The 16,191-nt window shown below is 32.6% G+C and overlaps 1 protein-coding gene across 1 annotated transcript; it reads right to left on the bottom strand.

The window, feature by feature from the left end:
- Positions 1 to 2,823: 2,823 nt before the first annotated feature.
- Positions 2,824 to 11,462, bottom strand: LOC145684884 (adult-specific cuticular protein ACP-20-like). The gene is made up of 3 exons (XM_081757237.1): positions 11,329 to 11,462; positions 7,932 to 8,021; positions 2,824 to 3,071 (listed from the first exon to the last, which is right to left on the bottom strand). Exons 1-3 carry the CDS (start codon positions 11,368 to 11,370, stop codon positions 2,874 to 2,876), a joined length of 330 nt encoding a protein of 109 aa, XP_081613363.1. The 5' UTR covers positions 11,371 to 11,462; the 3' UTR covers positions 2,824 to 2,873.
- Positions 11,463 to 16,191: the final 4,729 nt, after the last annotated feature.

Below are 16,191 nucleotides of genomic sequence, written 5' to 3'. Positions count from 1 at the left end.
TGGGAGAAATTCTCTGAGCATCTACTCGATACACTCATCCTTTTATTCTTCGTAACAACGTGACAACCCATACGGCAATATAATGCATAGTCTTCTCGCGCGATGGGAATGTGAAGTATTCCAGTATTCTTCATACAACTTCAACAAAATTATACTCTTTCGATTTCCACCTCATACGAAAACTAGTGACCACTGGGTGCAGCACTTTTTTGAACATTAGAAACCATTGCAACAGCAATGAGCCGCAATATCAGCTTCGTTCACAATGAGGTGACGGATATTCGGCTCCTTCCATATCGTTTGCAGTGTTTGTTGGATAATTTTGAAGACTACTTCAAAAGACCTAAGGTGACACTGGTATGTGTTTCTGTTTTCACACGTAATTGTAAATGTACTTATAATGATCTGTAATGTAATTCGTTTGAAACTCGTATGATACGAATGACTTTTGTATTCACTTTTTACGTGCTATATACTGATGGAAATGTGTATGTTTCTCCATTTCTCTAAATGTAACGTATACATATGTGTTAACCTTGCACTTTCATATTTCAGAATTTTTCCTTCGTTTTCATTCTTTTTTTTAAAAAAGAACAGTTGCCTTCATTTTTACGTGACTATCACATTTCGGAAATAAATATTTTCTTAACTACCATGACACGATTCAATTTATGAAGTAAAGCGAGAAAATTTCGTGTGGTTATCCGTGCCTCTTATTTAATTCCTCTTCGTTAGTGTATCAATGGGTCATCACGCCTGTAATTGATCTCTTTATTAAATACATGATAACAGAACGCCTTAATAACTATACAGTTAGCATACAAGTGTTCGATGTGTAGATTCATGCAACGTTCCTGTTGGAAGCTCATTACTTGGAAACCATGTTAAGCTGTGGAACTTATATATGATATCTGCTAAAAAGGAATTTAAATATCCTAGTCAGTTATTCATATAAACTACTTGATATTTTGATTTGATAAAACGTATTGGCTAAAAAGAAAATAACGTACTTTTCTCTAGGTAGCTACAAATTGTAATTTAAACTACTAGATAATATGTACTTGGTTTCGTTCGTTTGATTGTATTTAAACGTCCTTTTCAGTACCAAAACTATATTAGACTCGGTGTACAGCTCCCACCGAATATGAAACCCGAGCCACAGGAGTTTCACCGAGAATTGAATCCCAATCTCTTTCTTGAGAATGCTTACGCTAATTATATAACCGCTAGGGATGTCGTAGATAACATCCAACACATTCTAAGTGTAAAAGTTTCAGTTGATATTTGTTGTATGACAGGATGCTTCTGCAGTGGCCAGAAATATGAAGACCACAACCAATGTTAAAACAATTATAAAAAGTTGAGTTGATTTTTAGTTTAACGTACCTTTCAGCAGCGAGGCTATATGAGACAATTAAAAAAAGATATTACGAGTATAGATTTGATACTTTCTATAATATTTACTACTCATCTGTAAAGAACCTATTTTCGATCTTAACTAGATACCATTACATTGTAAACCATTATTTAAAAATACCTTTGATCAAAGGTATGGATATGTTTGAGTGCTTAAAGTGTATTCATTATCCATAATTTTGAGAAGATAATTATACAAAGTAGTTGCAAGTTTGTTCTTTGTATAATTAGCATGTTTCTTGTAAACTATTGAACATTGTAATTTTGGATGATAGTCCAAATAAGCAAAATATTTTAAACTAATTCCTGTTTCTACGAGCACGCTCTAAGAAACAATTCATTTAATATTTGTGCAGAGCATTTAGTGAAATCAGAGTCAGAAAGCAGCTAACACACTACATAATTTTACTTATCGCAGATTTTACAAATGCTATCATTGGAGCATGCCCTCCTACTGGAGGACACATCTGGATAGCAAAAATAGAAGTGAAACCTAATTTACACTATTGATTGAAAAAAATTTTAACATATAACTTGTCAACCTTGTAAATGTTTCCGTAAATATGATATATCTATGATTGTTAGACATGCTACAACACAAACAATAGTAATTGTTATCTCAGATTCAGTTAAAGTATTCAAAGCACAAGAGAATCAAGGCCGAAGGTTTTGAGGAAAATAAAGTTTGGAGCGCTTAATTACGAAGAAAACTTTGCACTATTTACGTAACAGTTCCATCAGAAGTTATTTACAATAACTGGAAATAATATTTTAAGCATTGCAAGTTTCCGATATAGGTTTTAAGGACCAAATATTTGCAAAATTACCAAGTGGATTTGATTCCTTAGTATACTGAAAGCCCAAGTTGAAAAATCTGATACTTTATACCGTTTGTTACATCTTTATTAAAAATATAATTAAACTATTTTACTTGACTGTTTGATTGCAGTTCAGAGTATCTCGTCCGATTGGGAACAAAAATTGGGAATTGTCCCATTATCATGCTAACTGTAAACAAAGGGTAATATACGTTATATGCGAGCCATAAGATAAAAGAATATATTGGTATATTACATTCATATAAATATTGTTTTAATACAAATTTGAGGAATATTATTAAGTCTTAAGTATTATTATTTGACATAGTGGCAGCCTAGTTATAACTTCAATCTGTTTCAGCCAGTTCTTAATGAAACAAATCAGTTCTTAGTATTAGTTCTTATATTCAATGAGTTTTTAATATAAAAAAGAAGCGATAATAACAAATAAAAAGAGATTGGTATATGGTATACAGCAGAAAAATCCTAATAGACATTTCCAAAATTGAGGTTGTAATAAACACTCACAATAGCAACACAAAAATATTACTATATACTTTAAAAATTCCAAACACAAAATATTCTTGCTTATACTTTTATTCAATAGCCTAATTTACATTTTACTTAGCAGAAACAACATTAATCTTGATCTTCAAGATGAGGGATAATATGACCTCTTTTCAATATGGAATCGAAACCACCCATGTCATCAGCTACATTCGCCGGAATCTCTCCATTGCCAAAAGATTCAATAAGGCTGTATCGTCCTTTCACAGGTGGAACTTCAGACTGTTCCGTATTGTCTCCCGTCAGTTCATCATTTCCTCCATATCTCAACTGTTATGGAAAGGTATATAATATATGAGGTATTTTAATATCTGTTGAGTACAATACCATTGTATATTCCAACATTTCTTGTAAGAATTAATAAGAAATCTATCTTCCAGTTTTACGACCTACATAAAGTTCTTTTCTTTTAAAGTAAGGTAGATGGATGATTAGGGAAAGACAATTATTATGAATGAGTTAGTAGAATGAGATTATGCTTGGAAAGGAGGGAACTCCGAGAAAACCTACGAACATGGAGTTGTCCACTGTAAACTCATATGGCTTGGGAACCAGAGATGAATACTCTATTGGTTATTTAATGCGTCACTAAGAATTAATACGAAATTGACTACAACATTTACTATGCTTAAGAAAATTGAAAATAATATAAAAACTTATATAGAGAGAAGTCAATAATCTACAAGACCTTTCTCATAATGACGAAATATTTCTAAAAACAATGTTACATTTAATGTGTAATGTATTCAGAATCTAGTCATTTATAAAATATTATTATTATTATTATTATTATTATTATTATTATTATTATTATTATTATTATTATTATTATTATTATTATTATTATTATTATGTTATTGTTTCCTTGCTTTGGTCATTATTTTTACTTCACGGCATTGTAGTTTTGTTTTTACGAATTTAATTTTTGACTTGTTATCTACTGGAGCATGCTGGGAGTTTTCTGGCTCGCCATGTAAAAAAATTCTCAGATGCTTCAGTTGACGTAATTGCCTGGTGAGTTAATTTCATTTTTTTTATAGCTCATCAATTATCTATAGTTTTGTGACAGTATAATCGAGTCTTGCCAGTAATATACGTATTGCAGATAAGTTTAAAATATATACATATATATTTATGTGAATCTTACGAGTATTAGTTCATACATTTTTCATACATAATAATTATAATTATTTGTCATTTTTTTTAATCTTTTGGCTGACGCCATTTTTGTAACAAAAAGAAGAAGGACTATTGTGTCCTCGTGGTTAAGGTAATTTTGAACAAAACTAAAAATATTACATATCCACAACTTAGAGTTGACAAAACTAAATTTCGTTTAGTTTCTTGTTGAATATTTTTGATAATTAAAGATTATATGTACAATTGTTAATTTTTGACTTTTTTAATATTTCTAAAAATCAGCAGTATAACCTCTATAGTATATAAAATTCATGTATGTATTTAGGCCAGAAACTAAATTAGATTCTCGGGAAGTTAAATAACTCATCCAGATGTGTGGCTGTTTTGTCTCTCTGGCCTTACAGCCTGCTTTCCAATACATGTTTGGATTTATTCAATGTTGTCTTGGGTGGGTTGTGGGGACGGAGAGAGGAAATGGTTACAAATGATGTAATAAAGTATAGAAAATCCAACTACAACACTTTATTAAGTATTGTTCCTTTAGTTTTTGGTCTGAAACACGCAAGTAGAGCAAGAAATAAAGGAACTTAATGTGTGTAAGTATGACGACTTGTATAAACTTTTTGTTACGACAAAGGTAACAAACAGTTTATACAATGTATTTTACTATCGGTTGTAAATAATTTATCGTATTCGGTTATAAAAAAAATCCTTGAAAAACGTATTGCATGTAATAAGTTTGCCTGTACTTAATGGCAAACACAGTTTTTAAACTTAAATAGAACAATACTATCATAATTACAAGAAACAGTCGAATATTAAAATATTATTATAAATTCAAAACTTGTTGCTATTATGAAATTTGGTAATATTGTTGCTTACAGTGTTCTTTTCTTTCCAGTAGGTACCAGAATGGTGTAGGAACAAAAGCGCCCTCATGTGGACAGTTTTAAGATGATTGCTCAAGTATTAACATACACCAAGGTGACACAAAGTTCTGCAATAAGGTTTCTGAATGATGAAGGTGTGAAACTTAAAGAGTTTCATTGGAGGCTGAAGTAACAGATTGGCAAAGCATATCTGTCATAGGAACACATTTGTGAATGTGGTATAAAAGAATTCCTAAAAGATGGAAAATTTGTTAAAGACGCTTTCCCAAGTCAAGCATATCTAGTAGTGATATCGGAGAAGATTGAAACTGTTGAATCTGTGATAAGGAACAATGCACAGTTATTGGCCGAGTGACTGAAGTAGCGACAGTTATTGGCCCAAATTATGCTTCAGCATGTTCCATAATGTATGTCATTATTATAGATGAGTACCACGTCAACTGAGCTAAAACGCAGTCTGGAATAAAATAATCCAATCTTGTTTAAATCAATTAAACAACTTATCAGAAACTATTGGCGTGATAGACTTAGCAATAGTACTATGAGCACCCTCAAAAAAAAAAAAAAAAAAAAAAAAGATTGAGGAAAAGTAAATGTTATTGAAAAAATGTATAAGTATCGTAATCGAAAATAAACTCACATTATCATCAAATGAAACAAAATTAACGGTGTTTCTGCAGATGTTACAGAGACAACAACAATTAAAATTACGAAAAAACAAACCAGAAGACGTAAAAGAATTTAAATATCTTGGACTTTCGCAGGATAAAAAATTACACTTGCGAAAGTATCATCAAGAAACGGAAATAGCAAGCAAAATAGCAAACAATCTTTGAACAATAGCCTTCAGAGATTTTTAAATTGCCGAAAAAAGTGTTTTAAATTATATAACAAACCTATTTTAATGTCACAACTCAATATTGTACAGGTATTTGGGGGCACAGCTTAGTCATGAATATAAAGATAAGCAAAAAAACTAACCAGGATACATGGACAAATACTGATGAGAACTTGTAACAGCATAAAGATAATTTCAGCGGACTAATGAAGAGCCATGAAGAACCAATGAAGACCAATGCAGATATTGAGGAGATGTATCAAATGCGGAAGAAGGGAAATGAAAGAAGAAATATAATAAATAATAGGATAATTTTCAAATACTCTCGAAGAAATAGATTAAATAATAAAACTTAAATGAGAGGAACAATAGAAAAAATTAAGCAAAGGACAAAGCACTAGAAAAGTGATTTCAGACCTGAAAACAAAAAAAAATAATATCATTAAATAATAAGTTAATCGAACACCTCTCCATTCATGGTTGATTTAAACAACACTTAAAGGAAATTAAGGTAATAAATAAAGATAATTATAGACTCCTATGTGTGGAGAACAACGAACTCTGGAGCACATATTTTGAAAACGTGATGTATGCTGTATCTTTAAAATAAGAAAACTAAGAAACGAACTAAAACCGTGCGATATAAAGACAATAATAGTAAACTAGGTAGATTGAAGAAAGCAGCAAATGACAGCAAGACATATTCTTAGAAACCTGTAGAATAAAAGAATTATTAAACAAAAGAAAACGTATATCTGAAAATTGCAGTAAAGTAATAAAGAGCAAAACAAACAAAATATACTAACAAAATCTTCAATTTTTAATGTTAATGTTTTAGCGTAGTGTGTTTTAAAACGAGTATATATATATATATATATATATATATATATATATTCGCATTTAACTAACAAAAGGAAATCGAGAAAACGGACCAGAATTATTCTTCCAGAGCCAAGAGAGGAACTGTCTTTACGAAATCTGGAACACTGGTTTCCTAATAAATCAAAAGTGTACGGTTTCCTTTTTCTTCTGTCTTGTATTTTGTTACTGGTGGAGACAGGTAAATTAAAAAAGAGAATAACCGAACTGCAAGTAACACACACGAGCGAAACAAATAAAACTGAAACGAGAAACTAACGAAACAACAATAACAGCAACAAGAGGAATCACTTGAATTTTTATTTTATTTTCATATTAACACCCCGTACTTCTCTTTTCAGTTTTGTCTCTTTTCAGATATCTGGAACTTTTATAAAAGAAATAAAAGAAAAGAAAAAGAAGAGAAATAGGTTTGATTTAAATGTTTTTAAATATCATGTCCAGAAATGGTAAGTCCCGTCTCACGCTGAGCTGAACGTTTAAATGAAAAAATTAGAGTCACAAAATACAGAATTGTGGAAAGAGGCGGTTGATTCTGCTAATAATACGTATGTAACAGCAAAGTCAGAGAAAAGTAGAGGACATAAAGAAAACGAACTGAGACAGAGACGTATTGATGTATGTGAGCTCTTATACATTGCATTAAACGAAATGATAATGATTTCATAAGGAGACTCGTTACAGGAGATTAAACATAGATGAACTATGTATTTCCTCCCGTAAACGAGAGAATCGAACATGGAATGACAGTATTCATAATCACTCAAACCCAAAAACGTTTAAAACACAACTAGCACAGAAGTTAATTCCTGCTCTTTTCTGGGATCAATAGAGCACCATTTAGGAGCATTACATGCCTAGGGGGCGCCGAGTCAATAATGCTTTGTATTCCAATCTCCTCTAAAATCATTCCAAACCTGCTTTATGGACCAAGCAACGAGAACTATTGACAATTGGTGTCTTTCTGCCGCATGACAATGCTCGGCTTCATACTGCTTTGCAACGGATGCAATCATTGAAGGCCTTTATTATAAGTGTATATTTCATCCTCTTTTTAAGCTTCCAGTGATTTTCACCTTTTTGAATCCCTTAGAGAGACAGCAGGAAGTAAGAAGTTCCAATCCAATTAAGAAGTGCAACGAATGATGCAGGACCATATTTTTTCTCAAAGGCAGTGAGGCACTTTGTAAGCATTGAGAAATTTTATTGAGTGCGGAGAAGACTATGTAGAAAACAAAATTCATGTGTTCCTCATTCACTGAAAAAAACTTTGAAGGTTTTTCAAGGTTTCTTGATTAACTGATCCATATGATAAAAAATATTACATTCAATTATTATAAAATGAGTTAAAATAATGAAGTATTAATATTTAATATTACTTACATGATAATTACTAGCTTGTCCGTCAGAACCTACTCCATAAGTGCCAAATCCATAAACAGAAGATATGAGAGCGATCAGAGCAAGAAGAATCTGAAAGTGTTCAACCATGCGTATCCTTAAAAGACTGATATTGTTTAATGTGCAGTTAAAAACCATAATAATACATACATTTTCTTCAATAGCTACTTTCTAGTGCCAAAGAAACTAAAGTATATTAAAAGCCTATAATTACGCTATACATGAAACAGGGATATTTCATCTACTTCAGAACTAAATATTGCAGAAAATTTACTGTAAGAACTGTAGTAATATTTTACATGTTTTTTTTTTTCCTGTTACAGAATCTATTTTCTCAAATGAATACAAAAATAACATAACATTTTACGAAAAATGTTTAAACAATTATGTGACACAATATAACAGTTCATAATGATGTTAAAAATACTACAAATATTCTTGTGCACAAATGCAACATAAATCAAGTAACCAATGCCAAAGAACGTTAATCAGAAAAAAATAGACAATGTATATACGGAATTTGGTACACTATTGGAAGTGCCCTAATCAAATACGAAAAATCTCTGAGATCGTAAGGTCAAGTGCAGTGGAGAGGGGTTAAAGGAAATATTTTTTTTAACATTTTCTCTTAAATATCTCAAGAATTATGTTATCTAGCAAAAACGATTTCAAGTAATAAATTTAAAAAACATTAAATTAACTACGAAAATAGTCCTTTACTTTTTTCTCATGGGATCAATACTATGCAGGAGAACAAAAGTACCCATTTAAAACAAATTTTATTCTAATAGTAAAATCAGCTAAAAGTACTCAGGTAACCTTGAGATGTAACATTATGCATAAATAACAGTGTATAGATGCAACATGATCAAGAAACAAACGGACGCGCCGGCAGCATGTTAGGTCACAATCAAAAGTACATATTATTACTGGGGAATAAAAGTATGACAACATAATTTTTCTCTCCTAAAGTATAACGGGGTATTCATAAAACTAAAAGAGAACTAAACTGTTGAGACTCACGTTACTTAGTTTTATAATTACAAAGTAGAACCGGGAAACTCAAAAAGATGTGAAATTTCAACTCCCAATTTTTAACACATAAAATCTTTGGAACCACAATGGAATTACATGCATACACATTTCAATAGCTTTTATAATTCGTTGGAAGATCGTTGCTGTTTCAGTCTAAATGTATCTTTATAACCACGGAAATGTGAATAATAGAATGAAAAGTAGAAAACGTAGAAATAATACATACCGGCCGATCTTGTTCAACCTATAGCTTTTCGAGTTTCTGAGATTAACATTAATACTTCTGATCATGTAAGTCCAAATCCATCCTTTGTTGGAATTGTAGTAAAATGTGGAGTTTGATGGTCACATGTAAAAGTAATTAAAAATATAACCGATATTGGTGTATAATCCATAAGCTTTCAGAATTGCTTAGAGGAATAGTCCACTTCAGATAACTCTCAAGTTCAAATTAATCCGCAATTCGCGTTTAGTTTAATGGTGCGAAGGTGACGACATGCAACACTAATAAAAAACAACAGATATGAGTGTACAATCTACAGTTTCCGCAGGTGCTGACCTGAATAGTGGGATTCCTGCCTAGTGATCAAAATGCATATTTCTGGGGATAGCGCGTGAAAAAGAAATGCCCTATGTTCTTAAGAAATGTAACAAAACATAATTATCTTTTTATGTTAATCAACACACAAAGGGGCCATTTTCTTCAATTACTATAATACACAATACATGTATCACAAGGTTTGGACAATCGAAAACTGCAACCAATTAGAAATGTATATTTAGTTCCTATGCCTAGGGTCCAATGTAAAAAAATATGAAATCAGAAATCAGATATTGACAAACTAAAAGACAAATTTTGCGTTGCGTTTACTTAAACTGCGAAGGAATGCGGCTCTGTGTCCGTATCTGAGAGTGGGCGCGAAACAAAAGGTTCTGTTACGCACACTCAGTTATTTTTGTCGACGGAGGATACGTTAATGAAAGGTTTACACTAAATGTTATTTTTAATATATATTTTTCAACGATGTTTGCAACATTCTATATTGAATAAATCTCTGTAGCGAGGCTTTTGCCAGTTGTGCCGTGAGAGTTTTGTCCACAAGGTTTTAGGCGCCGAGATATTTGCTATATGACATTGTTGTCTGAGTTTTTGCCTGCAAGATTTTATATCCAAACATTCTACGATTTAACTCCAAAGAGCTGCCTAGATGTTGGCCAACAAGAACATAAGGCTATAGTGTAATAAAGGATGCTGAATCTCGCCAACTCACACTGCTGTCAATGCCGTCAATGCTGAAAATATAATATGTCAATGCTGAAAAGCTTTCACCTTTTATGTTGATTTATGTTTCACATCAAAAAGGCAATAATTTTCTCCTTTTTAGTGATTAGCCTTTTTTTGGCAACAGTACTGTTTCTAATTAAAACATTATTGAATACAACCCTTAAGAGGAATAATCACGGTGAAATTAAAATACCGTTAATTTTACAGCAATTATGTGATATCTTCAAATAGATAAAACATAATCTAAATGTGGAACAAGGGTACGCTAGAAATCCTTATTCTGCATGAGGTACCATTATCACGTGTCACCTAGTAGCTTACCATATGCAGCCATCTATAAACGAGAAAATGCATGACTATTTTTTAAATGGCTTTAAATCGAAAGCAGATAAGTTAGTCTTGATAACGGTATCGCATGTTAAATAATATTGTCTAGCGAGCTCTTGTTCCACTTTCCGATTATCTCTTATCTATTTGAAGATATTACATAATTGCTGTAAAATAAGCGGTAATTTAATTTCGCCGTGATAGAATATTTTCATCCTTAGTTTGGAAGGAAAGAAAAGATAACGGAATCTGTTATATATATATATATATATATATATATATATATATATATATATATATATATATAGTTAGCGTATTTGTAAGATTGTTTCATACAATATTTTCAACTGAAACATTCAAAAAGATTTCTTTATATGTAGGATTATGGTAGAAGATTATTTTATTTTTTATAACATACACAAGAATACTTACTGATATATTAACGGCCAAAAGAACAAGAATTTTTACTGTCAGTACCTTTTGCCATTGTGTTTATTAAAATATACTGGCATAATAAACTCAATGCTATTCGATATAAGGAGCTAAACTTGATAACTAAGAGTTTGATGAAATTGATCTCCGTAGCAGTGGATTTCGACATGCTCGACTATGAGGCCATGAATACGGAGCTGGGAATAAATTAGATATTTCCGAGGAATCATTCCTTATTTATGATAGAAGAAAAATGAAAATTCTAACATAATTAATTTCGGCTAAAGATCAAATACTTACGGATATACTACTCTTTGATAGAGCCAGGATTAGCGTCTTCATTATTGCAAGAACCTAAAATTCGAAAGATTGACTTTCCTTTATATCTCCTTGAAATGTTCTGGACATATATGCAGGAAATGTGTTAGCAAATTAACAGACTAATCTTCATAGACTTCTTGTTTCAAATTTAGCGTATTTCAACGATAGCAAAACTTAAGCCAACAGAATGGTTCTTATCTGTAATTACTAGTAATAAAAATTATGAAGGTTATGCATTTATATTGTTCCTTTACTGTTTTGCTCATAAATCTCTTCAAACACTTGTAACGCACAAGATACATGAATGACATCACTAGAAACTGAAAATCTATTGATTTACTAGCAATGGCTGATAATACAGTATACCCGTACATAATATGGAAAATTATAAAACATATTTCAAACACTTGTATTGACTGTCTTATTCGTATCATTTCATCAGATGTTTCTCTTACGTTGCAGAGAGTGATGAAAAGTGCTTCTCCCTACAAAAAATGCAAGATATAATTGAGCGAACGGTAGCGAAGCTTTTACCATTCGACTAGATTGGAATCTGTGTGTCTATCCGTCCGTCTGTTGCACATTAACTTTCGTAAGACTTGCACGATGTTAGTGAAGCTTAGAAAGCGTCTCCCTTCTACGAGTACTTGAAGATCTAACCGTATTCTTTCAGATTGCAATCCAACAAGACTAACTGGGCAAAATACTCCCATGTTGGAAGTTTACATATGTACACACTCTTATGTTGTTATCCCGACAAAGGTTTGTATCCAAAAATTGAAATAATAAAGTATTTACAGATCATCTGTCAGCACGATACTGCTTCATCTTTGAATTTATTTATGAATGTTTACAGAGAAGGAAATTATCATATAGATTATTTCGTAATAGATAGTTCAATAATATAGTTAGGTCAGATATAATTTAGATAGTTCAGTATTACATAATTTACTTATGTTGTTATTACCAATTAGTTTGGTATGCTCGAGTGTTTATTATTGGCAAACGATATATGATGCAAATTTGCAATTGTTAGGGATGGGCACGAGTCTAGCGAAAGGTAATTTTCTCGAGTCGAGTTCCGAGCAAGTCACTGTTTTGAGGTCAGGTTTGTAGTCGAGTCAAGTTTGATAAGTGTCTCCCTCTTCCAGCTCAATTTAACTCGTTTTGGAATCATAATCTGATTAAGTGGTTACACTAGAAAGCGAAAGCTATGAGAAACGTAAGCAGTACTGTGCAATACTTTTAATGTTGCTCACGAGAGAGGAAACTGCTCGCATCTCGTCACGTCTCGATAACGAGACGACAATAGATTTTCATAACGATCCTATATTATAATTGCATTATAATTACATACTGTAGTTCTTACCATCGAGGCTGAGACCTGCATGGTCGAATTTCTGAGCCCAAGCAGAAGCCCACCATGCGTAGTGATGTCAACCGGCTCAACTTGGTTCAACTGAGTGAATAGCTTGATCCGGCTCGATTGTGATGAGCCATCGGCTCGGCTCAATTGAGTCGATGGCTTGAGCTGGTTCGGTTGAGATGAGCCATCAACTTGACTCAACTGAGCCGATAGCTTGAGCCCGTTTGGTTGGAATGAACCACTCACTCAGTTTCACTCGGCCCGGGTGAGCTTTGGCTCGAGAGAGCTTGGTTGAAACAAGCCTATCGGCTCGAGCGTTTTATATATGTGTGTGAGCGTTTTTTAAAATAATTTACGTTTTGTGTAACAAGTTGCGATCAAAATTTCAATCTGTATCACAATTTGTAAATTTTGAATCGCATTTTATGTACTATAATGACTAATTAAATATTCATAAAGGAAGTCCGATGAATACGAAAATACTTCACAATTCGATTCATTATGAATGGAATTATGAGTTACTTTAGTATTTATTGGATTTCTTCTATGAACTTATTATTATTATTATTATTATTATTATTATTATTATTATTATTATTATTATTATTATTATTATTATTATTATTATTATTATTCACAAAGAACAAGAATTCGGTCACTACTAACCTAGAAGCGATGGAAATAACAGATCTATATGCATTTAAATTCGGGGAGATGCTATACGGGTGCTTTAATGTTTACAGCTTTTCTTTGCAATCCGCGCTAATATACGACAAGCATTATATTTTATTATATTATTTTTCAAGTTTAGCGAAATGATATTTTTACTATAGCTGTAAGTTGAATAATAGCCTCAGAGAAACAAGCATTGTCTGATCTTTCATGAAACAGAAGCACACAAGAGTTAATCCATTTGGTCGAGAAGTTTTCTGAGTTAGGTTGTACTTGAGATGAAACGAGTGCATTTTTCTATATTTTCGGCACAGAAGGAAACCGGTTTCCTGCCTCTGGTTTACCCTATCCATGCATTACCGGGGGTATAGAATGTGCAGCCAGACGCTACGCCCCAATAAATCATATTGAGAAGCATTTTTATTCGGTCCTTCTGGTGGAACTATATATGTTTCCAAAGGGATGTCGCCCTCCCAGCTACTTTTAGGGTTGCCAGTAGTATAGAAGTGGAAGAACAAGGTGAAATGAAATATTTAAATTTCTCGTTCCACGATTATGCTGGCTAGACTAAAGAAGACGGTGATGAAGAAATAAATGAAATGGTGGAATGAAGAAAGTGGGAGGAAGCAGTAGAACCCCGAGAAAACCCACACACATCTTGTTTGTCCACCACAAAGTTTACTTGGGGTGAGGTGGGATCGAACCAAGGACCTCATGCACCAGAGGTGAACGCTCTAACACTAAGCCAACGCTGCCAAAAAGATCAAAGTGATCAAGTTTTACCCCAATAAATTATACTGACAAAACTTGTGGCTCTTTCTCCTAGAAGCAGATACACTTCACAAAAGACACTGTCTATGGATGCCAGTTTTAAAGAAAATCCAACATAAACAATAGATCAGAGGAAAGGTAAAGAAGTCTGGCTATCTGTCGAGGTGATAATCAGTTTTCCAGTAGACATTGAAGATACTTAGGTCAGTGTGTATAAGCCAAGTTCTTTTTTCGATTCATAGCCACACCCCTAAATTCTTCGACCATTTTAGCCGGTAAGATTGCAATGTAACATGTCACACTATCAACTCCATGTGGATTAACGCTCCTTCCTGAAATCATGTTTTTGTGTATATTTGGTTTTCAATGAATGGCATACGTTACATGGGGAAAACCAAGAAAGAGCACTATTAATGTCAGCTCAAATAATTGTAGCATTTCTTACGTGCTTATATATCTATTGAAGCTATTATGGCTATTGTTTCTTGCGCCTGGTGTTAGTTTCGTTTGCCTTAATTTTAAAGTAAGAGAATCTTTATAGTCCAATATATATATATATATATATATATATATATATATATATATATATATATGCCTTCTTTTCTCCTTTCTTTTGTTTCATTTCTTAGAACTATCACGTTACTTAAAAATATTTATTTTATTGAATATGCCACTTTGAAAACAAACGCGCTGGGTTTGAAAACACAGTGACTTTATTGTTTCATTTATTTACTTTTTAAATGTGTACTCTTTCTTTCTTTCTCTGGTTAAATTCTATTTTAAGATAATTGCATTCTTTTTAAATATATGGCTACTTTAGTATTGAATATAAGAAAAGAAATAGAAGATTGGGTAATGAACCAATTAGTTACAATAAATAAGCATATTCCTATATACCATAAGGAGTACGATTTAAGTTAAAGGAACTTTGAATTTTTTTAATAACTTTTTTATTGCTTGATTAATTACAACATATTTTAATATAATAAGCAAATGATAACTGGAAAAGAAGTAGTTTACAATTTGACGCTGTAGGCATTCTTGCAGCCGATTTCTCGAAGCTTGAATCAGAACTTATTGAAAGACGCTTGTCCACTACTGTTTGCCACTTCTTTTGATATTTTCAACCATATTTTTCGCATATCTTTTCAATCCTTGATGAAAGTATGCTTTTAAGCCATTTCACGTTTAACTAGAACCCAAAAACGCTCAATGGGTCTAGCATGAGGAGCTTTTGGCGTGTTCTCGTTTTTACCGACAAATTCGATACCAGTGTCAGTAGGCGCGTATCGCACCTTTTTCACATAATGCGAGAATGCCATATCCGGCCAAAACACAATGCCATGTCCGGTGAGTTCTTTTTGTATCCATGGAATCAATGCACTCTAAATAGCGGTCACCATTGATTGTCCCATTTGGAACAACACCAGGCGAAACTTTGCTTTGCCGCGATCGTTTGTCAGATCAATTTTTTTTCGCATACCTGTCTTTAGATTTTACGAATTTGCTAGGACTAACTTGAGTTTTATCAATGTATGATACATACTTGGAAACAGGCGCGAGTGCTGTTTTGGTAACAGTAAGTTTCATCATCCATGATCACAATCTTATTCGCGAACTTCTTTTCGGAGAGTTTATGACAGTTGCGCTTAGCGTGTTTCTTCTGTTCGTCTGTATAAAATGGTGCACTTTTACATGTTTCAACCTTAAATCCGTGTTCTTTCTTGATCTGCCTTACACTAAATTCAGAAATTTGATATTTTCATCCTAAAAAATGATTTGACAAGCTAGGGTTCTTCAAGAGTTCTTCAAGGGTTCTAAATTTCATTTTTCACTTTTTGTCTACATTTTGAAATTGGGTGAGCAGATTTCTTCTTTTTTGACACTTCAACCAGTCTTCACATAAATTTTCATCATTTAATGCACTGTACTATAACGATATTCACGCTTAAAATGGTTTAAAGCAGCCGTAAAGTCACGCGAGCACTGATTCTCGTAGAATTGGATAAGCCGCTCGCTGACAGCCTTGGTCT

This window comes from Thermobia domestica, chromosome 5 (assembly GCF_964235325.1).
Source record: "Thermobia domestica chromosome 5, izTheDome1.hap1.1, whole genome shotgun sequence".
Classification (NCBI taxonomy): domain Eukaryota; kingdom Metazoa; phylum Arthropoda; class Insecta; order Zygentoma; family Lepismatidae; genus Thermobia; species Thermobia domestica.
This window is presented reverse-complemented; position numbering and strand designations above follow the sequence as displayed.

Excerpts from the sequence above, each read along its gene's own strand:
- LOC145684884 (XM_081757237.1), bottom strand. The coding sequence starts at position 11,370 with ATGAAGACGCTAATCCTGGCTCTATCAAAGAGTAGTATATCC. Across the intron at positions 8,022-11,328 it reads TATCAAAGAGTAGTATATCC|ATTCTTCTTGCTCTGATCGC; the intron begins GTAAGTATTTGA and ends GAACACTTTCAG. Across the intron at positions 3,072-7,931 it reads GACAAGCTAGTAATTATCAT|TTGAGATATGGAGGAAATGA; the intron begins GTAAGTAATATT and ends TTTCCATAACAG.